This window comes from Oncorhynchus mykiss, chromosome 10, assembly GCF_057628025.1.
Source record: "Oncorhynchus mykiss isolate SJ-2025 chromosome 10, ASM5762802v1, whole genome shotgun sequence".
NCBI lineage: Eukaryota > Metazoa > Chordata > Actinopteri > Salmoniformes > Salmonidae > Oncorhynchus > Oncorhynchus mykiss.
In genome coordinates, this window is record NC_143031.1 from 42,733,469 (window position 1) to 42,759,123 (window position 25,655).

The following is a 25,655-nucleotide window of genomic DNA, read 5'->3' on the forward strand; positions in this document are numbered from 1 at the left end:
AAGGGTTTATGTACTCACCTACGTAGTTCCGTCAGGGTGCCCGCTCATCGGCCTCTTTTACCAACGTGTGGGCTCTCTATGGGATATTAAGTTAACAAATAATGATTGACTGCTTCTGGATGTTCAGTTCCCATCAAATATTACCACCGGTAGAGGAGTGTTGATGCACAATAATCACTAATCCCAGTTAGAGTGCTGTGTTTGTACAGTATGAGTATGTGAGTACAGTACATGGGTGCCTGCGTGCGTACGTGTGTGAGTGTGTGTGAGAGACTGAAGAAACGACAGGGAATAGAGATAGGGACAGAGAGAGAAGAGTTGTCATTTCATTGTTTTATACGATTCATTTCTCATCCTATTTATGTAACTACAATCCAATGGAATGGGAGGATGTAAACAATAAACAAATAAATATGGCAATGACGAACACTAAAAGGAGGAGGAGGAAGTAAGCAAACAGAGGACAGGAAGAGAGAGAGAGCGGGAAAGAGTGATAGGGAGGAGGGAGAGGGAGTAGACACCAGATGGAAACCGAAATTACATTTATAACCTGAGCAGAAGGTTAGGTTTGGCGAGAACACTGTCGTCATTCTGACTCCCATCAGCCAGTGTGAGGTGAGCTTCTCATTCTGTAACTCCTTTAACAGCTTTTGGCACTTTGGTAGTCTTTAAACTAGTTGTGTTTGCTGTGATTAATGTAAATGTGAATGTGTATTTCTAAGTTTGTGTAGATGTCAGTCTAGGACGTTGCAACAGTTAACCACATTACCCTTGTGTGTGCTTTAAGTGGATTCCTGGGGGGTCTTAGTCTCTTGCTGTATTCTGACAATCGTAAATAAATAATAGTCTCGAAAACCCGATCCTAGGCAACACTGTGACCAGGGTCCGGTTTCAATGATGGACTATTTTGGCATGGAGGAACTACTGCCTACGTCGTTACCTGCATCATTACTTTATACGCTTGATTAAAATACAAAATAGTAACTAGCAAGATGAAGATCACAGAGGTTCTTTTTAAAGAGTGCTTTTCTCAAGTGGCTAGTTTGCATCAACTACCTTCACTATAACCACTGCAAAAGTTCTGCAAACTTTGGTTTTGAATTGTGATGTTCTGGCATGTCTGCTTGGTTATTGGTCGGGAGAGTCCCACCATTTTTTCTCTCTCTTATCGATGTAGGCATGACAGAGTTCCTCTATGCCTATAGTGTCCGGAATTGAAACCAGCCCCTTGTCACTGTGTTGCCTAGGGTTGGGTTTTCATGACAACTCAAATACAGTGAAAAGAAAATGTGAATGATGCTATGTTTTGAACATACTGTGTATTTGGCTGGTCTTCTGCAGTTCAGAGAAGTCTCAGGCTCACATATGTACTGTTCCTTTGTACGTTTGTGTGCCTGGGTGTGTGTCCGTCACAGGAGGCTGCTGAGAGGAGGACGGCTCATAATTAGTGTAGTGTAGTGAGTGAATGGTATGATATGGTATGGAAACCATGTGTTTGATGAGTTCGATGCCATTCCAACTATTCCGTTGCAGCCTTTGAGCCCACCCTCCCCAATTAAGGTGCCACCAACCTCCTGTGTTGTATGTGTATGTGCATGTTAGTTTACATGCACACTCTGTAACATATATGGATAGATTGATGTGTTTGCATAGTGATCCATCTGGGTTTTGCCGTCGTTGGTTAACATGCTAATAGGTGGTTGTAGCTTAGCGGTGCTCTGTTCTGTTCTACTGTTCAATGATTTATCCTGCTTTTGGGATGGGCCCAGACTTCTGACTCTAGGCAGTGACTATAAAAACATACCGGTTTATACCTAACCCTGAGGAGATGTCTTATTTACCCAGCATTGACATGTGGGTATTCACTGGGCAAGGTAGGCACAGGCTAGCCTACACCAAGCTCTCACCAGCCCAACATGGGCTAGACCAGCATCACCAGCCAAACCCACAGCATCACCAGCCAAACACATCAAGCCAACACCAGCCCAACATGGCCCAGCCTAACCCCGGCCAATACAAGCTAACCCGCACCAATCCCACATCAGCCCAACATGGGCTAGCCATCACTAGCCCAAAACAAGCCGGCTGGTGATCGCTAGCCCGTGTTGGGCTGATGTGGGATTGGTGCAGGTTAGTTTGTGTTGGCCTGGTATAGGCTGGCCCGTGTTGTGCTAGCCCACACCAAGCCCAGCTACTTCATAATGTAGAGGTGGGGCTCATTTGAATATTTGGGGGCATAGTTGTACACAGTACTTTTCGTGCAACTGTTTTTTTCGTGCTTCTACACCTGCATTGCTTGCTGTTTGGGGTTTTAGGCTGGGTTTCTGTACAGCACTTTGAGATATCAGCTGATGTAAGAAGGGCTATATAAATACATCTGATTTGATTTGATTTGATTCTTCCTTTTTTTTATTTTTCTTTCTGTACTATACCGCACTTTACTGTACTCTATTGTACTATACTGCACTGTCCTCTACTGTGATGTAGTCTGCTGTACTGTACTCTACTGTGTTCTACTTTGCCACACTGCGATGTCTAAAGCTGTGAAACATAGACGTCTATGATTGGTTCAGATTTGGTCCGGTCCAGAACAACCACATTTGTACGAATATGAGCAAGTGTGTAGAATACCAATAATGATGATATTGCATATTGCTACCTTTGTGTACCTGGTCAGGGTACATCACCATGAAGAGAATGACATTCCTGTCCATAATTATGTGTTACTGAGTTGTACAGATCTTGTACCCGTGATGTAATTCCATTACATGAATTCTGTTACCTGATGTAAATCCACTTTACTTACTGTAGTTCAATAACCAAAATATATGTTTTCAAACTCAAGGTGCCAGGTAATCCATTGTTTCTGCACAAATATTTTATGCAACCACATTTTTAGAAAACGTTGGGGTGGCAGGTAGCCTAGTAGTTAGAGTGTTGAGCCAGTGAACCGAAAGGTTACTGGACTGAATCCCTAAGCTGAGGTAAAAATGTGTCGTTCTGCCCTTGAACAAGGCAGTTAATCCACTGTTCCCTGGTAAGTTGTCGTTGTAAATAATAATTTGTTCTTAACTGAATTGCCTAGTTAACTAAGATAATAGTCAATAAACAACTTCTCTGATAGAAAATGGCTTATGTGGTATTGATATTAGTCTGAAACATTTCAAAATAGCCTACAGTGTGTAAATCTGATCATTTTGGTCATAAAGGCAGTCTCATGTAGAACAGAGTTTAGTAAGTGAGATCGTCATGACTTTTAATTACTTTTTTTATTTTAATGAAGGTAAGGGTCAAAATGATTGAAATCCCTGTTTTCAATACCTCACCTTGCAAGGATAATGACACTGAGCATTTTTCTAAAATGTTTTATGATACTGGAGAACACATTGGGAGCTATCTTAGACCAAACTGTCATCAAGGCAAAGGGTGGTTAATTTGAAGAATCTCAAATATAAAATATATTTAGATTTGTTTAACACTTTTTTGGTTACTACATGATTCCATATGTGTTATTTCATAGTTCTGATGTTCTCACTGTTATTCTAATGTAAAAAATAGTCAAAAATAAAGAAAAAACCCTCGAATGAGTAGTTGTGTCCAAACTGTTGACTGGTACTGTATGTGTCCTAGAACACATTTAATTTGTTCTTTAAAAGTTCCCAGAATATTTTCTTAGGTTGTGGGAACAGTCTTGTGAGAACAATGAGTGGACATCACAAAAGATACAAGAATGTTCCCAAAGCACATTTAATCTGTTCGTTAAAGGTTCCCAGAATGTTTCATTGGGTTATGGAACTGTCTGGTGAGAACATTGTGGGGACATCACAAAATACATGTTCCCAGAACACAAAAACTGTCCAGTTGTGCAGATGAGTCTACAGTGTTTATTTTCGGGTGCAAAAAAAAACAATCACCTGATGTTACAAGGACATTTTCAGAACACATTTAATCTCTTCTTTAAAGGTTCGCAATATATGTTATTAGGTTGTGGGAACAGTCTGGCGGGAACATTGTGGGGACATCCCGAAAGATATGTTCCCAAAATAGAAAAACTGTCAAGTTGTACAAATTATTCCAATGCTTCTTTTAGGGTATAAAAAACATTCCCCTGATGTTGTAAGAACATTCCCGGAATACATTTTCTATGTTCTTTAATAAAATATTTCTTTAGGTTGTGGGAACATTGTGGGGATATGGTTACCTAAACACTAAAGCTGTCCCATTGTGCTGACATTCAGATAATGTTTGTATCGGACTGCTCAAAACATTCCTTTGATGTTGCAAGAATGTTGACAGAACAGCCTTTAAGTTACGTGAAGGTTCTCAGAACATTTAAATAGGTTGTGGGAACAGTGTGGGTACATTACAAGAGATAGGTTCCCAAAACACAAACTATGCTCAGTTGTGATGACATTCATACAATGTTTAAGTTAGGTTGCACAGGACATTCCCTAAATGTTCTTAAAAATGAAATAAGTCAGTTTATATGAAGTTCATAGGGTATTTGTTTTAGGTTAAACAAAATATTCAATTGATGTTCGTGCAATTTACATTTGACCTTGTCTTGGACGTCCTCAGGACAGAATATTTAGAAAATGTTATATTTAAGTTTGACCTAATATTACCACAACTTTCTCAGCACGCACATGAGAAAGCAGGTTGGTATACATCCGCATTATGTTTCTCTCCAGATTTGCTTATTTTTTCCCCATATGTTTAAGTACCCGGCACGTGTGACATAACTCCACCATTCATATCATTACCAAAGATAATAGCATTTTTAATCATATTTTGAACATGGTTCCGATCTCAATTAACCGAAAGTAAGAGGTTGTAGTGTGGATAAAGGGGAAAAGGCAATTATTTAAACAAGGGGTGAGCCATTCGTACTAATCTACAGGAGAGCCCATTCAGGTTTAAGAATAACTTTTCAATGACTGAAGCTTTTAGTGAGATGTTTAATGCTTTAGAATGTAATACTTGTAGCCCCCAGAACTCATATTCATTATATAAATAAGCATGTTTAATTTTGTCTGGCAAGTTGTCTGGAGTAAGCAGGGCCATAAGTAAATATGTAAGTAAACTTTGATATCGCAAGTCCGACCCCACGAGGGGGCTAGATGGGGCTTAGCCTGCGTTCCTACAACACAAAAGTAAGACTGGAGGCTACAGGGCTGCTGAAGGCGGTGACGGACCCTGGCTTTAAGTTTACAGCCACCATGGAACACAGAATCCTCAACGAGTACGAAGTCATTTGGGCACAGTGCAGTGCTGGTGGCATTGACACACCACCAGCTCCAAGCAAATGACAATGTTATGTACATACACATTTCCAGCAATATATGGTGGACAGTACAGTAGGCCAGCAGGACCGAGGAAAAGAGACAATGGAAAGTACTGTTTTTCAGCGTGTTAGATGCTGTCATTGGTAAAATGGTAGAACGATTCAGCGAAAGCAACAGCCAACTGGTGGAGACGGTGTGTGCCCTTGACCCGGAGAGCCATGACTTTCTAGATGTGAAAAATGTCAAACCACTACTTGAACCAAGCAAAACAGATTTGATGGAAGCTGAGTTTAGTGTCACTCACCAGTTTTTGCTGGTGAGCGATGGTCCGCTCTGGCTCCAATGAGGACAAATGGACCCCACATGAAATCCAGCAATGATCCTCTGGGTATCTCTCCACCATCCTGACCATGCTTACTGTACTGAAACATGGACTGACTTTTGGGGCATCCACGGCTACCTGCGAAAACAAATTTTCTGCATTGACAAATGTGTTCAGTAAGCACAGAAGAGGCATGCTACACCCGAGGAAAGCTGAACTAATCCAACTGGCATTTGAGGGATCTCTTACAGGTATATTTCAGGGAGAACTGAGTAATTGACTACTTAGGAAGTTCCACAAAGCATCAAGGAAGCTGCAACTCTTTGAAAAGCTAAGATTGTTTCAATCTAGCTGGTTGGATTTGATCAAAATCTTGCTTTAATCTGTAGTCGGACACGGAACCACAAAGGCTAAAGGGGGTTCAGCCCCTTCAGTTCAAACTTTAACTCCTTCAGTTTTAGTTTTATGTCCCTACAAAAAAAATATCAAAAAGTTAAAAGATTGAGTGACAGGCACCGTGTCAACACAATGGACAAGGTGCGCTGCTGTATGTGTAGACAGGCTGGTCTCATAGACTATACATAACAAAGTAGAGTGCCTTGCAAAAGTTTTCATTCCCCTTGGCATTTTGCCCTATTTTGTTGCATTACAACCTGTAATTTAAATTGATTTATATTTGGACTTGTAATGTAATGGACAAACACAAAAGTGAAATGAAAAAAATAACCTGTTTCAAAAAAATAAAAAAGAATAATAATTGAAAAGTTGTGCGTGCATATGTATTCATCCCCTTTGCTATGAAGCCCCTAAATAAGATCTGGTACAACCAATTACCTTCAGAAGTCACATAATTAGTTAAAGAAAGTCCACTTGTGTGCAATCTAAGTGTCACATGATCTCAGTATACACCTGTTCTGAAAGGTCCCAGAGTCTGCAACACTACTAAGCAAGGGGCAGCAACAAGCAAGTGGCACCATGAAGACCAAGAACAGGTCAGGGACAAAGTTGTGGAGAAGTACAGCTCAGGGTTGGGTTATAAAAAAATATCAGAAACTTTAAACATCCCACAGAGCACCGTTAAATTCATTATTAAAAAATGGAAAGAATGTGGCACCACATCAAACCTGCCAAGAGAGGGCCGCCCACCAAAACTCAAGGACCAGACAAGGAGGGCATTAATCAGAAAGGCAACAAAGAGACCAAAGATAACACTGAAGGATCTGCAAAGCTCCACAGCGGAGATTGGAGTATCTGTCCATAGGACCACTTTAAGCCATACACTCCACAGAGCTGGATTTTACGGAAGAATGGAAAGAAAAAAGTCACTGCTTAAAGAAAAAAATAAGCATCTCTCATCACCCTGGCGGGTTCAGGGTCAGGACAGAGAAGGGTCAAAAAACAGGCGGGTGTGAAAAAGAGAGCTGACAGGACAAATGCTGGTAAGCTTGACAAACAAGTTGAACTGGCAACAGACAAACAGAGAACACAGGTATAAATACACAGGGGATAATGGGGAAGATGGGTGACACCTGGAGGGGGGTGGAGACAATCACAAAGACAGGTGAAACAGATCAGGGCGTGACAATTTCAGTTTATGTGACAGAACAAGCAGTCATTGTGTCGATAATCAGTGTACCATCTAAATAAGGAACTCAATAAAGTCCACAATAGCCCACAAATACATGTGATTTCCTGTGTGTAGGAAACTGCCCTGGTAGAGCACAGTGAGATTTTGTGCCATTGAACCTGTCACTTCTTGGTCAAAAGCATTTTTTTTTTACTCTTATGTTTGTGGTATAGTGTGATATAAGCAGAATTCAATATGAATCCAATGCAAGAACCCAAATTACACCCCTGGGTATAGCTACATATGGGTATGTTTCATCACTGAAATGATGATATTATGGTTTTCTTGGTAGCCTATTGGTTTTTGTGGTTGTGAATGGAACTGCACTTATTAGAAACGTGTTTATGGTAGACTGTCATTGCTTAATTGATTATGTGGGTGGAATTTGATTCACAGAAGTGTATTGTGACATATCACAACGTATTACTGAACTTGTGAGCAAGCGGCATTCATTTCTATTTTTGAAACAGGCCTGTATGTGCCTATTTATTTGGCAAAACAGCTGTGCATGTCTGCATCTCACTGTAATAAGCTTTAGGCTATGTTTTGGTTATTTGGATCTCCATTCGACCTTTGTTTATGGCATATATTTACTATTAATATAACTAACCGAAATATAAATAGTGTCATGTCTTACAGATCTGATATTTTGTCTACTAGGTCTACCACTTGGCACCGCTGTTTTGTTCAAAAGCACTCAGTGAACTCAGAGTCTCTGCATTTGAACTTTATGTTTGTGGTATAGCGTGATTATACACTGAGTGTAGAAAACATTAAGACCACCTTCCTAATATTGAGTTGCACCCACCCTTTTGCCCTCAGAACAGCCTCAATGCATTGGGGCATGGACTCTACAAGGTGTCGAACGGCATTCCCCAGGAATGCTGGCCCGTGTCGACTCCAATGCTTCCTACTGTTTTGTCAAGTTGGCCGGAAGTCCATTGGGTTTTGTCCAATCTTTGTAACGATGTGCGCTGAGAGTCGGGAAGCAAGTTCAGGGAGTGAGTGTTTTTAATAAAATAAACGCAACATAAGACAAAACAAGAACCTCAAACAACGTACAGACCGGAAACTGACACAGAAACAATGACGCCTGGGGAAGGAATCTAAGGGAGTGACATACAGTGCCTTGCGAAAGTATTCGGCCCCCTTGAACTTTGCGACCTTTTGCCACATTTCAGGCTTCAAACATAAAGATATAAAACTGTATTTTTTGTGAAGAATCAACAAGTGGGACACAATCATGAAGTGGAACGACATTTATTGGATATTTCAAACTTTTTTAACAAATCAAAAACTGAAAAATTGGGCGTGCAAAATTATTCAGCCCCCTTAAATTAATACTTTGTAGCGCCACCTTTTGCTGCGATTACAGCTGTAAGTCGCTTGGGGTATGTCTCTATCACTTTTGCACATCGAGGGACTGAAATTTTTCCCCATTCCTCCTTGCAAAACAGCTCGAGCTCAGTGAGGTTGGATGGAGAGCATTTGTGAACAGCAGTTTTCAGTTCTTTCCACAGATTCTCAATTGGATTCAGGTCTGGACTTTGACTTGACCATTCTAACACCTGGATATGTTGATTTTTGAACCATTCCATTGTAGATTTTGCTTTATGTTTTGGATCATTGTCTTGTTGGAAGACAAATCTCCGTCCCAGTCTCAGGTCTTTTGCAGACTCCATCAGGTTGTCTTCCAGAATGGTCCTGCATTTGGCTCCATCCATCTTCCCATAAATTTTAACCATCTTCCCTGTCCCTGCTGAAGAAAAGCAGGCCCAAACCATGATGCTGCCACCACCATGTTTGACAGTGGGGATAGGTTCATGGTGATGAGCTGTGTTGCTTTTACGCCAAACATAACATTTTGCATTGTTGCCAAAAAGTTCAATTTTGGTTTCATCTGACCAGAGCACCTTCTTCCACATGTTTGGTGTGTCTCCCAGGTGGCTTGTGGCAAACTTTAAACGACACTTTTTATGGATATCTTTAAGAAATGGCTTTCTTCTTGCCACTCTTCCATAAAGGCCAGATTTGTGCAATATACGACTGATTGTTGTCCTATGGACAGAGTCTCCCACCTCAGCTGTAGATCTCTGCAGTTCATCCAGAGTGATCATGGGCCTCTTGGCTGCATCTCTGATCAGTCTTCTCCTTGTATGAGCTGAAAGTTTAGAGGGACGGCCAGGTCTTGGTAGATTTGCAGTGGTCTGATACTCCTTCCATTTCAATATTATCGCTTGCACAATGCTCCTTGGGATGTTTAAAGCTTGGGAAATCTTTTTGTATCCAAATCCGGCTTTAAACTTCTTCACAACAGTATCTCGGACCTGCCTGGTGTGTTCCTTGTTCTTCATGATGCTCTCTGCGCTTTTAACGGACCTCTGAGACTATCACAGTGCAGGTGCATTTATACGGAGACTTGATTACACACAGGTGGATTGTATTTATCATCATTAGTCATTTAGGTCAACATTGGATCATTCAGAGATCCTCACTGAACTTCTGGAGAGAGTTTGCTGCACTGAAAGTAAAGGGGCTGAATAATTTTGCACGCCCAATTTTTCAGTTTTTGATTTGTTAAAAAAGTTTGAAATATCCAATAAATGTCGTTCCACTTCATGATTGTGTCCCACTTGTTGTTGATTCTTCACAAAAAAATACAGTTTTATATCTTTATGTTTGAAGCCTGAAATGTGGCAAAAGGTCGCAAAGTTCAAGGGGGCCGAATACTTTCGCAAGGCACTGTAAATAGGGCAGGTTATCAAGGAGGTGATGGAGACCAGGTGAGTCTGACGACACGCAGGTGCGCGTAACGATGGTGACAGGTGTGTGCCATAATGAGCAGCCTTGTGACCTAGAGGCCTACCATTGATCTTGAGTGCTGTAGAGTGGAGTACATGCACTTAGGGTGACCAGATGCCACTCACTCAGCTGACCTTTGCTGATAAACGTACACAGGTCGATTCCCTAAGATCAATTCAATTCTCTTCTCTCAAAACTGAATAATAATTTCATACACCATATTGAGGGATACATCACATCTACTGCCTCAAATTGACTTACCAAGTCATACCAGGTGTGTCAGTAGAAATATTTGACAAAGGGTCCCGCCACATGAGAACCTCAGTGGTCATAATAGTACTTCTGAGCTGGTAAATAGAATAGGACAGTGTCACACGTGATTGTGTCACTGCTGAAATACTGTGACAAAGTCATTTTCTTGAGCTATCATGACTGCCTAAGAACTGTAGTTCCATGCGTGCAGCGTGGGCGAAATGTAAAGGTAGAGATGACAGCTCATGAGTTGGTTCAACAGTCTAACCAAACCACTTTAGTCAACAACACCCTGTTATCTTTGTCCCCTCCCTGACAGTACCCAGAACCCTGCTCAGGTGGGCATGAAGACAACACTGTCTGTTGAAATCACCAGGGAGATCACAGACTTGCCACTCATGGCTATTAAAGTATCCATGGAAACGGACAAGAGTTCACACCACAGAGGAATCTATATTGACTTTGTTTCACTTGGTTGCTCCAAAGGGCAGAACGCAAGTGAGACATTTGTGGTGTTCTTATACAGTGAGGCCATTATGATAATCAATTTCAATACCACTTTTCCACTGTCGTTGTTGTAAATCATTGTCTGTATTGCAGGGTATACATGTACATTATCTCTCTCATTCTCTTGGTCTCTCACAAACACTCTCTCTCCCCCTCTCCCTTTCCTTCTCTCTCCCCGTCTCCCTTTCCTTCTCTCTCCCCCTCTCCCTTTCCTTCTCTCTCTCCTTCTCCCTTTCCTTCTCTCTCTCCCTCTCCCTTTCCTTATCTCTCTCCCCCTATCCCTTTCTCTATCTCACTCTTGTTTTAAGAAGGTCATACAGAGGATAATTTTGCTATTTGATTTAGAATTTTTTTAAACAAATAGTTTGTTTTGAAGTGTCTATCATATATATTAACCTTGTTAACTGGTGCCGGGGGACCTTCAGACGAGTATTGTGAGAACTGGGGGCATCATAGAGATCAGTCGAAAGATTGGACACGCCTACTCATTCAAGGGTTTTTTCTTGATTTTTACTATTTTCTACATTGTAGATTGTAGATTGCATGAATCAGGCCTTCATGGTTGAATTGCTGCAAAGAAACAACTACTAAAATAAGAAGAGACTTGTTTGGGCCAAGAAACACAAGCAATGGACATTAGACTGGTGGAAATCTGTCCTTTGGTCTGATGAATCCAAATTTGAGATTTTTGGTTCCAACTGCCATGCCTTTGTGAGACACAGAGTAGGTGAACGGATGATATCTGCATGTGTGGTTCCAATCGTGAAGCATGGAGGAGGTGTGATGGTGTGGGGGTGCTTTGCTGGTGACACTGTCAGTGATTTATTTAAAATTCAAGGCACACTTAATCAGCATGGCTACCACAGCATTCTGTAGCGATAAGCCATCCCATCTGGTTTGCGCTTAGTGGGACTATCATTTATTTTTTGACAGGACAATGACTCAAAAGACACCTGTGTAAGGGATATTTGACCAAGAAGGATAGTGATGCATCAGATGACCTGGCCTCCACATTCACCCAACCTCAACCCTATTGAGATGGTTTGGGATGAGTTGGAATGCAGAGTGAAGGAAAAGCAGCCAACATGTGCTCAGCATATGTGAGAACTCCTTCATGACTGTTGGAAAAGCATTCCTCATGAAGCTGGTTGAGAGAATGTCAAGAGTATGCAAAGCTGTCATCAAGACAAACGGTGGCTACTTTGAAGAATCTCAAATATAAAATATATTTAGATTTGTTTAACACTTTTTTACTACATGATTCCATATGTGTTATTTCATAGTTTTGATGTTTTCACTATTATTCTACAATGTAGAAAATAGTTAAAATAAAGAAAAACCCTTCTATGAGTAGGTGTGTCCAAACTTTTGACTGGTACTGTATGTATTCGTGAGAGTCTCATCTTTCCATAGAGTGGTTTGTAGGCTAAACCGTTCGGAGGCTACAGATGATTGTGTGAGAATACTGATTTTTGGATGTCTCATGGTCTGACCAACATTGCTCTCACCTTTCACTGCAGAAGCAGAAGTGTTTCATACAGTCGGCGGAAGGGGTAGATTGAGATCCATCCAATGCAAAAAAAATAGATACTGTGCCTCTAGCTTAAACTGATTGATTTTTATGGGGATTTTTTTATTGCGCTAATTAGATTTCAGCGGGGTGCAGACATCGACCTTAGGTTAAGAAATAATTGCCCCTAACAGTATGAAAGTGTCTTTTGTCCAAGCCTACTGAAAATGTCTGCGGGTGTTAATGCCATGTCTAGACTATGGAGGATGGTTTTTGTCAAATTAAAGTTTATGGAAAATGTTGGCATTTCCACTGAATAGATTTTTGTTTATACCACTCCCACATGAAAAAATACTATAGTTAAAAAGCTGTAGTGTTTTTGTGGACTGTATTCTTTTTGCAGACTGTGGTATACTGTATTTTTTTCCTATAGAGTTTTTGCAGATATTACTGTAATAGACTATAGTATTTACAGTTTAATATAGTATAAATACTGTAGTATTACTGTAGTTAATAAACTGTAGTATATTCTATAGTACTTACTATAGTGTTTTGCGGGGTGTACTACAGTATACTGTAATATTTACTGTTGTGTTTTTGTGGACATTATACTGTAGTATTTACTATAGTGTATTCTTTTATTATCTTTTGCATAGAAAAGGAGGGCTTTCTCCTTGAGGAAACCTACTTGGCAAATACTAAAAGAGCAAATTTTCCATAACCTGTAGGTAGGCAGGTATCCTTGTGGTTAGAGCGTTGGACCAGTAACCGTAAAGGTTGCTAGATCAAATCCTTAACTGACTTTTAAACTGTTAAACTGTAGTGTTTTTGCAGACTGTAGGATACTGTAGTATTTACATCTCATCGCTGTATTCTACAGGGTACTACAATATTCTATAGTAATTGCTACACACGATCGAGAGACACTACATTGTGTAGTATAGTATTCTACAGTATACTACAGTTTACTACAGTATTCTACAGCAAACTGTAGAATTTTTTTCACGTGGGACTGCAGTCAAAGTCGTACACAAACTCATATGGATGATATTATGTGAGAAAGAAAACAGAATGACACAATTTCAAGAATATTTTATGAATGGTCTAGACCCTTCATGTTACCTAAGGAGAAGTGTGAAGCCATTTAGCTTACACAATTACTGTTCATCGTTATACTTTGTGTTCTGCATGTTTCTGTGTGTGTGCATGCATGCACTGTGTGTGTGTCTCCAACATCGTGACCTTCCATTTTAAAGCTTTGCTTTGGTGTGGATTGATGCCTACACATTCATATCAGTTGTGTTCCCACATTGTATTCATCTTTCCTTATTTCTATTGTGGATTGTGTTTATGTGCACCAATGGAAAGACTACAAAACTATGAGCAAACCAGCCTATGTATTGAATACATGGATTCAGATTGTGATGATATTTATGAATGAATACTACACACAATGTGCTTATTTGTATTCTCATTGTTGTGTATTTATAATTAGGAAGAATAATTGATTTGATGTGTATGAAAGTGCTGGTGAAATATGAATAAAAAAGAGAGTAATATAATTCTGCACCTTTGGATAGTTCTACTGTCACACTTGCTATTGGCACATTTTGTCAGGTGTGCTCCCTCTCCAGCCTCTAGGTCACCAGGCTGCTCATTAAGGCGCACACCTGTCCCCGTCGTTACGCGCATCAGCGCATAATGACACTCCCCTGGACTCCATCCCTTCCTTGATAACCTGCCCTATATATGTCACTCCCTTTGGTTCCTTCCCCAGGAGTCATTGTTTCTGTTCTGGTTTATGTTCCATTTGTTTATTCAATGTTTCACTCTCTGAACTTGCTTCTAAGCAAACACATTACAGAATGACGCCTCATCATAGGGAAGCATCAGGGAGTTTTCTTTTGTGTTGGAGGTGAAGTCGGGTCCGAGTGTCCGAACCGGAGCTACCTGGGAGGCCTCAGCCGGTTTGTCAGATTTCCATGCCTAGCAGGCTCGGGCTCCACTGCCTCAGCTGGGTGAACAGGTTCCCTTGCCTTGACCGAGGCAACCGGGGAGGTCTTAGCTAGCTCATTAGGCTCTTACACCTCAGCCGGTTCATCATAATGACACTCATGACCTCCTTGATGACTCCATCACCTCCTTGATTACCTTCCCTATATCTTTAAGGCAGGGGAGCCCGTCATGCCCACTGGGGCATCAGGTAGCCTAATGGTTAGAGCACTGGACAAGTAACCAAAAAGTTGCAAGATCAAATCCCCGAGCTGACAAGGTAAAAATCTATTTTTCTGCCTAGTTAAATGAAGGTAAAAAAAAATGTAATATGTCACTCCCTTTGGTTCCTTCCCCAGGCGTCATTGTTTCTGTTTCCTGTCTGCGTTGTTCACGTTTCTTGTTTTGTATTATGTTCAATTTGTTAAATGATCCACTTCTTGCACTTGCTTCCCGACTCCCAGTGCACATCGCTACATCAACTTCCAATTTTGATCATGATTTACCAACTGAAAAAAAAATGTATCGACCTACTTGGATTTTTAAAAGACAAACTAACTTTCTGTTTTGTCTGCTCGGACTCAATAGATAAGCATGGTTGTGTTTTTGCAGGCAGTCGTTCTTTTGATGAATGTATTTGCAATTTTGACGGCTCAATATAGTTTTGATGAATGTATTTGTTTTGAGATTTGGAAAGCCCATTTACTGTTTTGCAAAAACAGTCTTGTGGACTCTGTTTAGAAAATCGACAACATTGTTCCAAAAAATGCTTGTCTGTGATTGAAAAAAACCCACAATACGGCCAGCTCTACAGTGCATATCTCTGCCCGCAGTTATGCATGGGGACTGCATTTTCTTTGAGTTGCAGGATAGAAATGTTTAGAGACTTTGCATACCTTGTCACACCCTGATCTGTTTCACCTGTCCTTCAAATCAAATCAAATGTATTTATATAGCCCTTCGTACATCAGCTGATATCTCAAAGTGCTGTACAGAAACCCAGCCTAAAACCCCAAACAGCAAGCAATGCAGGTGTTGAAGTACGTTGGTTAGGAAAAACTCCCGAGAAAGGCCAAAACCTAGGAAGAAACCTAGAGAGGAACCAGGCTATGAGGGGTGGAACATGGCCAAGATGTTCAAATGTTCATAATTGACCAGCATGGTCAAATAATAGGTCTGGGACAGGTAGCACATCCGGTGAACAGGTCAGGATTCCATAGCCGCAGGCAGAACAGTTGCTGGAGCAGCAGCACGGCCAGGTGGACTGGGGACAGCAAGGAGTCATCATGCCAGGTAGTCCTGAGGCATGGTCCTAGGGCTCAGGTCCTCAGAGAGAGAGAAAGCGAGAATTAGAGAGAACATACTTAAATTCACACAGGACACCGGATAAGACAGGAGAAGTACTCCAGATATAACAAACTGACCCTAGCCCCCCGACACAAACTACTGCAGCATAAATACTGGAGGCTGAGACAGGAGAGGTCAGGAGACACTGTGGCTCCATCCGATGATACCCCCGGACAGTGCCAAACAGGAAGGATATAACCCCACCCACTTTGCCAAAGCACAGCCCCTACACCACTAGAGGGATATCTTCAACCACCAACTTACCATCCTGAGACAAGGCCGAGTATAGCCCACAAAGATCTCCGCCACGGCACTACCCAAGGGGGGGCGCCAACCCAGACAGGAAGATCACATCAGTGACTCAACCCACTCAAGTGACGCACCCCTCCTAGGGACGGCATGAAAGAGCACCAGTAAGCCAGTGACTCAGCCCCTGTAATAGGGTTATAGGCAGAGAATCCCAGTGGAAAGAGGGGAACCGGCCAGGCAGAGACAGCAAGGGCAGTCCTTGTGCTTGTCTCCACCCCCCTTCAGGTGTCACCCATCTTTCCCACTTATCTCCTGGGTTATTTATGCCTGTTTTCTGTCTGTGCCAGTTTTCTTGTTTGTTCAAGCCTACCAGCGTTTTGTTTGTCAGCTCCTGCTTTTTTCAGTCTCCCTTCTCTCACCCTCCTGGTTTTGACCTCTGCCTGCCCCTGAGCCTGCCTGCCATCCTGTACCTTTGCCTCTACTCTGGATTACCAACCTCTGCCTTGTCTGACCCTGGGCCTGCCTGCCGTCCTGTACCTTTGCCCCTACTCTGGATTACCAACCTCTGCCTTGTCTGACCCTGGGCCTGCCTGTCGTCCTGTACCTTTGTGCAACTACTCTGGATTATCGACCCCTGCCTGCCTTGACCTGCCCCTGTTACAATAAACAGTATACTTCTACACAGTCTGCACTTGGGTCTTACCTGAAACCTGATAGTATGAACTGGCCATTACTGACCCAGCAGACTTGGACCAGCTCCACATTGCCATCTCTCCCAAGGAGCCATCATTAGTACAAACAAGTATTTGCTTCGTGTTCTAATGGAAGGATTCCATGACGTGGTCGAACGTCACGCCTTCATTCCCTTCGGATCGCTCGACTATAGCGTACATTATTACGCTGGTGTCCGGGAGGGCACTCGCCTGGGCCATGGCGGTGTGGGAGCAACAATTCGCCATCTGCTTCAGTCTGGAGGTGAGAAGTTGTTTTGAGGCACCGGTGTCCGGGAGAGAAGCTGCCCGAAGTTACTCCAGCTTCGGCAGGACTCCCTCAGACTGTGAGGTGGAGATCCGCTCGCTATCAGCGGAGGGTATCTGGAACCCGGAGGCGCTGTTTGACACTTCCCTGCACGGGTTATCAGAGGAGGTAAAGGATGAGCTGGCAGCCCGAAAACTACCGACGGATCACGACTCATCACTTTAACCATCCGGCTTGATGGTCGGCTACAGGAACGAAGGAGGGAGAAGAGGTACGATTGTGGTCCCAATCGCTCACTCAGGGATCCCACCTTGCATCTGAACTCCGGAAGTCCGCAGCGTTTACGTGTCCGAGAGGGTCCAAGCTTACTCGAGTCCCTCCAAGAGCCTCCGGAGACTGTGGATGCAGGTAGGCTGTCTCCAGCCGACACCATACCCAGAGTTGTCTGTATTGAATTACTGCTGGTCATTCATTATGTGTCTACCTGTCCCTTCAAGAGACCTTGCTCATTCGTTGGAGTGAGTACTCTGGTGGGCCTTAAAGATCATTTTTTTGTCTCCCCTTGCTCGCCACCCTGCGGTGGGGTGAACATTCCAAGTCTCTCCAGGTACTCATCGACTCGGGGGGGGCGATGTGAGTCTCATGGTTGTTACCCTTGTGTCCGAGCTGAGCATCCCCACTCAACCCCTCTCCATTGGGATTCTCTTGGCTCCATCAACACAATCCTTCCATTGACTGGGTTACTGGTGCCATCATGGGCTGAAGCCCGTCCTGCCACACTCATTGCCTGAAGTCAGCTCTGCCTGCCCCGTGACGTCTTCCTGAGGGCTTGGAAATTGCCCCAGACCTCTCTGCCAGCTCCTCAGAGTACCTGGACCTCCGGAAGGGGTTCAGTAAGACCCGGGCCATTTTGCTTCCACAGCAATGACCGGTATCCAAGAAGGTCAAGCCTGAGGTGCTGGCACGCCTCTATAGGCCTCTACAGGCTACGACCCCGGAAGCCGAGACTTGATTTACCCCCGCTCCAAGATCATTAGCCGCTCTGCTGTTTGTTCTCTGTTGCCCCGTACCCTCCATATTGTTCCTACCTTTTCTGTGTCTAGAGTTAAAACTGTTGTTTCCAGGCCCACCCCTCTCCCCTGTCTCATTGACGGCCAACCAGCGTACATGATGAGACGTCTCCTGAAGGCTCGACCTGGGGGCAGGGGATTCCAGTACCTGGTTGACTGGGAGGGTTATGGCCCGGAGGAGAGGTGCTGGGTCTCCGCTAGGGACGTTCTGGACCCAGGCCTCATCTCTGAGTTCCAGCGCCGGCACCCCGCTCAACCAGGTATGGGCCCAGGTAGGATGCAGGGGAGTGGGTGGTACTGTCACGCCCTGATCTGTTTCACCTGTCCTTATGCTTGTCGCCACCCTCCTCCAGCTGTCACCCATCTTCCCCACTTATCCCATGGGTATTCTGTCTGTTTGTGCCAGTTTGTCTTGTTTGTTTAAGCCTACCATAGTTTTGTCTCAGCTCCTGCTTTTTCCAGTCTCTTTTCTCACCCTCCTGGTTTTGACCCTTGCCTGTCCTGACTCTGAGCTCGCCTGCCTGACGACTCTGCCTGACCCTAAGTCTGCCTGCCGTCCTGTACCTTTTGTCCCGACTCTGGATTACCGACCTCTGCCTGACCTGACCCTGGACCTGCCTGCCATCCTGTACCTTTGCCCCACTACTCTGGATTATCGACCCCTGCCTGCCTTAACCTGCCCCTGTTACAATAAACATTATACTTCTACACAGTCTGCACTTGGGTCTTACCTGATATACCTGTCATATAGCTCCCTCCTTTTCATCAGGTCCCTTTGATGGCTTTTGCTCTGTTGAGGCATTTATCCAGGCCCACTTCACCATTACTAGATATGAAGTGCATAGTCGGCCCTCAACAAAGATCTCTTTCCTGGCTGACTCCTGATTGACTGTGCATATTTTCTCTAAATTACAGTCAATCTTTCCTTATATTCAGACTATGGTTAATTCATGATCTTGTGAGGAAAGTACTGTATGTTTGGCCTGTGCTGACTGGGCTGGCTGCCTGCTGTGGATGTTGCCTGCGTAGCGCCTCATGCCTCTGTAATTTGATTGGCGTTTGGATAGCACAGTATAATCGCATCAACTGGGAGCTTTCATAGCTCCCCTATGTCGGTGTCATCCATCCTTAATGATTGTATTGGATCAGCCCTGTTCAGGCCAGGTTTCATCTGTCTGTAATGGGAACACTAGCTACAGTACTTCACCTGGGTTAGGGAGTTGTAGAGGGAGGGCAGCTAGTGGGAATAACAGAACTGTCACTGGTTGTAAACAAGAGACTGTCTCCATTGAGCCAATTATAACATATTCCCATAAGAACATGGATATTTTCACTAGTCTGGACATTTTCAGTACCTTGGACAAGTCCAAGCTAATGTTAGAGCCCAAATGTGATGTGGCCTTCTAAGAAGTGCTAATGATGTCTCAACATGGTTTATAAAACAATGCCTTGTCTGGTGGCCATTTCCTAATATTCAATGTTAGATTTTAAATGCACATTTTGAGCAGGCCTTTAGGTCATCTTTGACTCCTGGGTTCTGGGTCCAATATGTAAGCTGCATACTCAAAAGGCCTGCAGATAGACTTTAGCTAAGCTTCAAGCTAATGCTGGCGGAATGTTCTTGTGTTCTTCCAGAACAAACAGCACCACACTGCATCAGAGGCAAGTGCATTCATTAACATTTCTCCTTCACATGATGTGCAATTGAATTACCATCATGAAAGAAAACAATTATTAAATGAAGTGAAGGAGGACCTTTGATATTTCAACCATGTACTGTATATTAGACACCAAAGGGCCATTGTTTCAGTTCTGTAGTCTAAGAGACGTGCATTTTCATACATAAAAAATATATATATTATATATTTGCGTAATGAGAATTTTCTCATGGGACAATGTAAAGGCTGTTATGTTATCCAACACAGCCTTAACCTCGTACCACTTAACATCAGTCTACTAATGCACTATCATGTTGAAATCAACACAGCCTTAACCTCGTACCACTTAACATCAGTCTACTAATGCACTATCATGTTGAAATCAACATAGCCCAATGGCCATTGTTTTGTTTTTTTGTACACCAGGGCAGCTTCAAAGAGGACATCTTCTGTGAAATGATTAAAAAAGAGATGGCTGCAATACAGCATCCCTCTACAGTGTGAAGCCCTCATTAATCTGATGGATACTGACAGCTGAATTGACAGGACCCTGTCATTATACCAAGTCCTCAACAAGCTTGTTAAGCAGAGGGCTGGATTCTATGCAGTAGTCCTGTCTGTAGGCCTGCCTGCAGGAGAAGATAAGCTGACAGAAGCAGTAGGTCTGATGTGGAGGCAGGGCTGGACCTTGTGACCTAGTGCAGGGGGAGGGACACCATGATCTCCACGGCACTCCGTTGGCTGTTTCTGGTGTCCTTCATCGTGGTGACCATCGGCGGGAACGTGCTGGTGTGTTTGGCCGTGGGGCTCAGCCGCCGCCTGCGCCGCATTGCTAACTGCTTTGTTGTGTCACTAGCTGTGACGGATCTGTTGCTGGGCCTGCTGGTGCTGCCCTTCTCTGCCACCCTGGAGCTGCGGAGTGGACACTGGCCCCTGGGGGGCACCCTATGTAACATCTATGTATCTCTGGATGTGATGTTTTGTACGGCCTCCATTCTGACTCTGCTGGCCATCAGTGTGGACCGTTACCTGGCCATCTCAGCCCCACTCTGCTACCCCCGCAGGGTCACCCCTCCCCGAGTAGCCCTGGCCATCACCACCATCTGGGTCACTTCCCTGGCCATGTCCTTCCTCCCCATCCACCTGGGCTGGAACACGGCTGACTTCAGGGTGCAGAACCTGGACTGGGGCATTTGGGACGAGGTGGAGGAGGGACGCACCTGCCGCTTTGAGTGGCATAACAACTACGTGCTCCTAGATGCCTTTGGCACCTTCTACCTCCCACTACTGGTCATGTGCGGGATGTACCACTGCATCTTTCAGATAGCACGCAAACAGGTTCATTTCATTCCTTATATTTATTTGTTGTGTGGTAGTGTCATCAGTGGTAGTAGTGATAACAGTAATTATGGCTGGAGCAGCAATAGTAGTACTGGAATAATTAGTAGTAGCTATTATAGTTCCATCCATTTATTAATGTCATCCTTTCAGTCATCCATCTGCTGACCCTCTTTCTCTTTAACCTGTCTTTATCCAACCATTCAGGTACGGCGTATCCGAGCTGCCACACCCTCATTCGCCCCCACAGCATCAGCGGCGGCCACAGCGCGGGAGCACAAGGCCACAGTGACTCTAGCAGCAGTCCTGGGGGCCTTCATTATCTGCTGGTTCCCCTATTACACTTTCTTTACCTGCATGGGCATCGGGGCAGAGACTAACCCCCCTACCACTGCCCACTCTGTGGTGCTGTGGCTGGGCTACTTTAACTCCGTTGTCAACCCCATCCTGTACCCGGCCTTGAATAGAGACTTCCGCAGAGCCTATGGGGAGCTGCTGTGCTGCAGGGGGCCGCGGTGGAGACACATATCCACAACTATCTGTGTGTCCTTGCGGAAACAAGTGCCCCTCTCTAGCGAACACAGAGACACTGATCTGACCAATGGCCACACAGACACCCTCCCTAAGAGGGAAAGAGCCTCACCTCTCAGAAGAGCAATGGCAGCAACATTGCTGACCAGACCTGGTAAAATACAATACACACTGGATAGGGACTAGGTAACACATACAGGACACTTTATAAAGGTGAATGAGGGACAGTTGTTCAGGAGCTAGTACAGTATGATATAAAATGGCTGATACAGTGCCTTGCGAAAGTATTCGGCCCCCTTGAACTTTGCGACCTTTTGCCACATTTCAGGCTTCAAACATAAAGATATAAAACTGTATTTTTTGTGAAGAATCAACAACAAGTGGGACACAATCATGAAGTGGAACGACATTTATTGGATATTTCAAACTTTTTTAACAAATCAAAAACTGAAAAATTGGGCGTGCAAAATTATTCAGCCCCTTTACTTTCAGTGCAGCAAACTCTCTCCAGAAGTTCAGTGAGGATCTCTGAATGATCCAATGTTGACCTAAATGACTAATGATGATAAATACAATCCACCTGTGTGTAATCAAGTCTCCGTATAAATGCACCTGCACTGTGATAGTCTCAGAGGTCCGTTAGAAGCGCAGAGAGCATCATGAAGAACAAGGAACACACCAGGCAGGTCCGAGATACTGTTGTGAAGATGTTTAAAGCCGGATTTGGATACAAAAAGATTTCCCAAACTTTAAACATCCCAAGGAGCATTGTGCAAGCGATAATATTGAAATGGAAGGAGTATCAGACCACTGCAAATCTACCAAGACCTGGCCGTCCCTCTAAACTATCAGCTCATACAAGGAAAAGACTGATCAGAGATGCAGCCATGAGGCCCATGATCACTCTGGATGAACTGCAGAAATCTACAGCTGAGGTGGGAGACTCTGTCCATAGGACAACAGTCGTATATTGCACAAATCTGGCCTTTATGGAAGAGAGGCAAGAAGAAAGCCATTTCTTAAAGATATTCATAAAAAGTGTTGTTTAAAGTTTGCCACAAGCCACCTGGGAGACACACCAAACATGTGGAAGAAGGTGCTCTGGTCAGATGAAACCAAAATTGAACTTTTTGGCAACAATGCAAAACGTTATGTTTGGCGTAAAAGCAACACAGCTGAACACACCATCCCCACTGTCAAACATGGTGGTGGCAGCATCATGGTTTGGGCCTGCTTTTCTTCAGCAGGGACAGTGAAGATGGTTAAAACTGATGGGAAGATGGATGGAGCCAAATACAGGACCATTCTGGAAGAAAACCTGATGGAGTCTGCAAAACACCTGAGACTGGGACGGAGATTTGTCTTCCAACAAGACAATGATCCAAAACATAAAGCAAAATCTACAATGGAATGGTTCAAAAATTAACATATCCAGGTGTTAGAATGGCCAAGTCAAAGTCCAGAACCTGAATCCAATCGAGAATCTGTGGAAAGAACTGAAAACTGCTGTTCACAAATGCTCTCCATCCAACCTCACTGAGCTCGAGCTGTTTTGCAAGGAGGAATGGGAAAAGATTTCAGTCTCTCGATGTGCAAAACTGATAGAGACAGACCCCAAGCGACTTACAGCTGTAATCGCAGCAAAAGGTGGCGCTACAAAGTATTAACTTAAGGGGGCTGAATAATTTTGCACGCCCAATTTTTCAGTTTTTGATTTGTTAAAAAAGTTTGAAATATCCAATAAATGTCGTTCCACTTCATGATTGTGTCCCACTTGTTGTTGATTCTTCACAAAAAAATACAGTTTTATATCTTTATGTTTGAAGCCTGAAATGTGGCAAAAGGTCGCAAAGTTCAAGGGGGCCGAATACTTTCGCAAGGCACTGTACGTTATCTACCACCTGCTTATAAAACAAAGGAGAACAAACCCATACCAAGAAGATAAAGAGAACATAGCCGAGTCAATATTAACTGTCTTAATAGCTGTGTCCGTGCTGATCATTTCCCAGCTAACTGATGGAGACATAGGCAGTTAAATGTTTTGGTGATCCTCTCTGTTGCAGACCCACTTGTGGTGAATTAGTGACAAACCTGGATGGATTTACTTGAATGTATATGTGTGTTCATCCCTAAAAGGTACAGAATGTCCAGTCAGAGCTACAGTAAGTTGGATGGCTTCCAGGAGGTTGGCGGAGGGGATACAAGGACATCTGGATGTGTCATCCAGGCATCCCGGCCCCATATGGGATACCTGTCCACCTTTAAATAATGTACCCCTGCATCAACAGCCAGTTGATGTAGTTCCACTGGGCATAGGTTCCCTCACGTCAGTGGTTTCTAAACCTTTTGGTGTCGTGACATCTTCCTATGGTCCTCAGATTAACATAACTGTTTCCTGCCACAGCCGACAGCCCAATCTGTGACGCAGTAGAAATAACTGACCTACTGTTTGACAATTATTAGCTCACATCAACCCAACAACCCCCACATTCACATGTGCTGCCAAGATACACTCACCTGTGCTGCTATTATATGGCATGTGACATTCACACCATGAGACATTACTGTTGACTGTTTATCAGAATGTAGTGTGATTTGCCCACTGGGTTTGTAGACTTTGTTTCTGTCTGACCATGTGAACTCATATTGTACATACAATAGTTCATAATATAAGTGAATGACATTTTTCAAAAAGTACCCGCACAATCAAATACTCTCATTCACACTCAGACACTTGCAAACGATGTACTTTGTCTGCAATGACTTCTATAAATGACATGTCCCTGCCCTCTAGTGACCAAATGTGTCATCACACTCACCCTCACAAGAAGAGGTGACAAAAGCAATTGTATCAGTATCTGTGTGTACAAATCATTGTTACAGACATATGTTCATCTATAATGTATTATACATGTACATACGACCAATTATAATGACCTAATATGTCCTGGTTATTGTTGAACTGCAAAGCAAGAAATACAATTCCAATCTGAAAATGGAATTTAAACGTCACCTGACAATTTATTTTCACTAAGCACTTTCAGGCATGATACAGTACAGTACTTGTACTGTAATTAAAATCTGGAGAAACAACAACCAATTCTCCACTCTCACACTCTGAACCCTCTCCAGCAATCAAATCCTTCTTCTGGAAACTCTTGTTGCTCTTGCTCTCAGTGACGAACCACTTCATATCTGAAGACAGGCAGCAATCATATCCTCAATATCATACACAATAGTTTTTGACATTATACCTTTACGTGAGGATATTGTTTCTTCTTGTTATGTGTTTTTTTTTTTATATCTGTAGTAGTAGTGAACTACCATTGGGATTACTGAAGGTCAAGACAGCTGGTGACCTCCAGGGAGAAGTTGTCTGAGCTCCAAGGAGACTCCTCAGCTCCACGCTTCTCTCCGGGCCCACTCTCTGAGTTAGGGACATCCTGACCTCCATCTGACACATCTGAGATTAAACGCACCAGATATTCATATCCAAGAATCAGATTCCTAATTTTACATTTCTCTGACATCACTTGCATATTTCTGCTTCTGACAAATTTGCGAGGAGATGTTGCCTGATAGGCCTGCATTTTGCAACACATGCTTTATGATATACCAACAGGGATTATTATTATTAAGTTTATAAAACAATACATAAAAGATGAGTCTTGGGTCAAGGGAATGCATCACAACAAGTCTTACCAGTTGTGTCTTATAACCACAGAAGCAAGGAAGTAGCATTGAACAAATAGCAGAGAGGTGTTACCTGATAATTCATTACCTGTTAGCACCAAGGTGGAAAACGTGAAACAAACCAAACAAAAAAATGATGGTCAGATCCATTGGTAAATCCATTTAAATTCTCTTTTTGACAGCACCTCTTTTGATTTGAACAAAACCTTTCATTGTAGAAGTGGTCAGAAAGGGACTTTTTGGACCTGAATGCCAAAACGTTCAAGAGATAAAGGTGCTCAAATTGTATCTATTTTGCATACCCCACCATACCATGAGACATCCATGTCTTCGTCAGTGGAAAAGATAAATGGTTTGGATTGATATCATTTAAAAAACAATCAATTTTATCATTTAGGTTTTTTTTAAATAATGTACAATGTCTTTTTTTTTTTTTACATTAAACGTCAATTATCTAAAATCTCGTAAACTCCGATATTTTTCATATTTGTATA

The 25,655-nt window shown here is 43.1% G+C and overlaps 1 protein-coding gene and 1 non-coding gene across 2 annotated transcripts; one reads left to right on the forward strand and one right to left on the reverse strand.

The window, feature by feature from the left end:
- The first annotated feature begins 224 nt into the window (after window positions 1-224).
- LOC110533929 (histamine H2 receptor-like) lies at window positions 225-24,957 on the forward strand. The gene is made up of 3 exons (XM_021618519.3): window positions 225-615; window positions 20,026-20,937; window positions 21,145-24,957. The coding sequence occupies exons 2-3, from the start codon at window positions 20,317-20,319 to the stop codon at window positions 21,652-21,654; spliced, it is 1,131 nt and encodes a 376-aa protein (XP_021474194.1). The 5' UTR covers window positions 225-615; window positions 20,026-20,316; the 3' UTR covers window positions 21,655-24,957.
- Window positions 12,967-13,021, reverse strand: LOC149980020 (U7 small nuclear RNA). Its single transcript, XR_016484225.1, has one exon. It is a non-coding gene; the product is annotated as a U7 small nuclear RNA (small nuclear RNA).
- Window positions 24,958-25,655: the final 698 nt, after the last annotated feature.

Coding starts and splice junctions, on each gene's coding strand:
- LOC110533929 (XM_021618519.3), top strand. CDS start 20,317: ATGATCTCCACGGCACTCCGTTGGCTGTTTCTGGTGTCCTTCATCGTG. Junction 20,938..21,144: donor TTCAGATAGCACGCAAACAG/GTTCATTTCATT, acceptor CCAACCATTCAG/GTACGGCGTATCCGAGCTGC.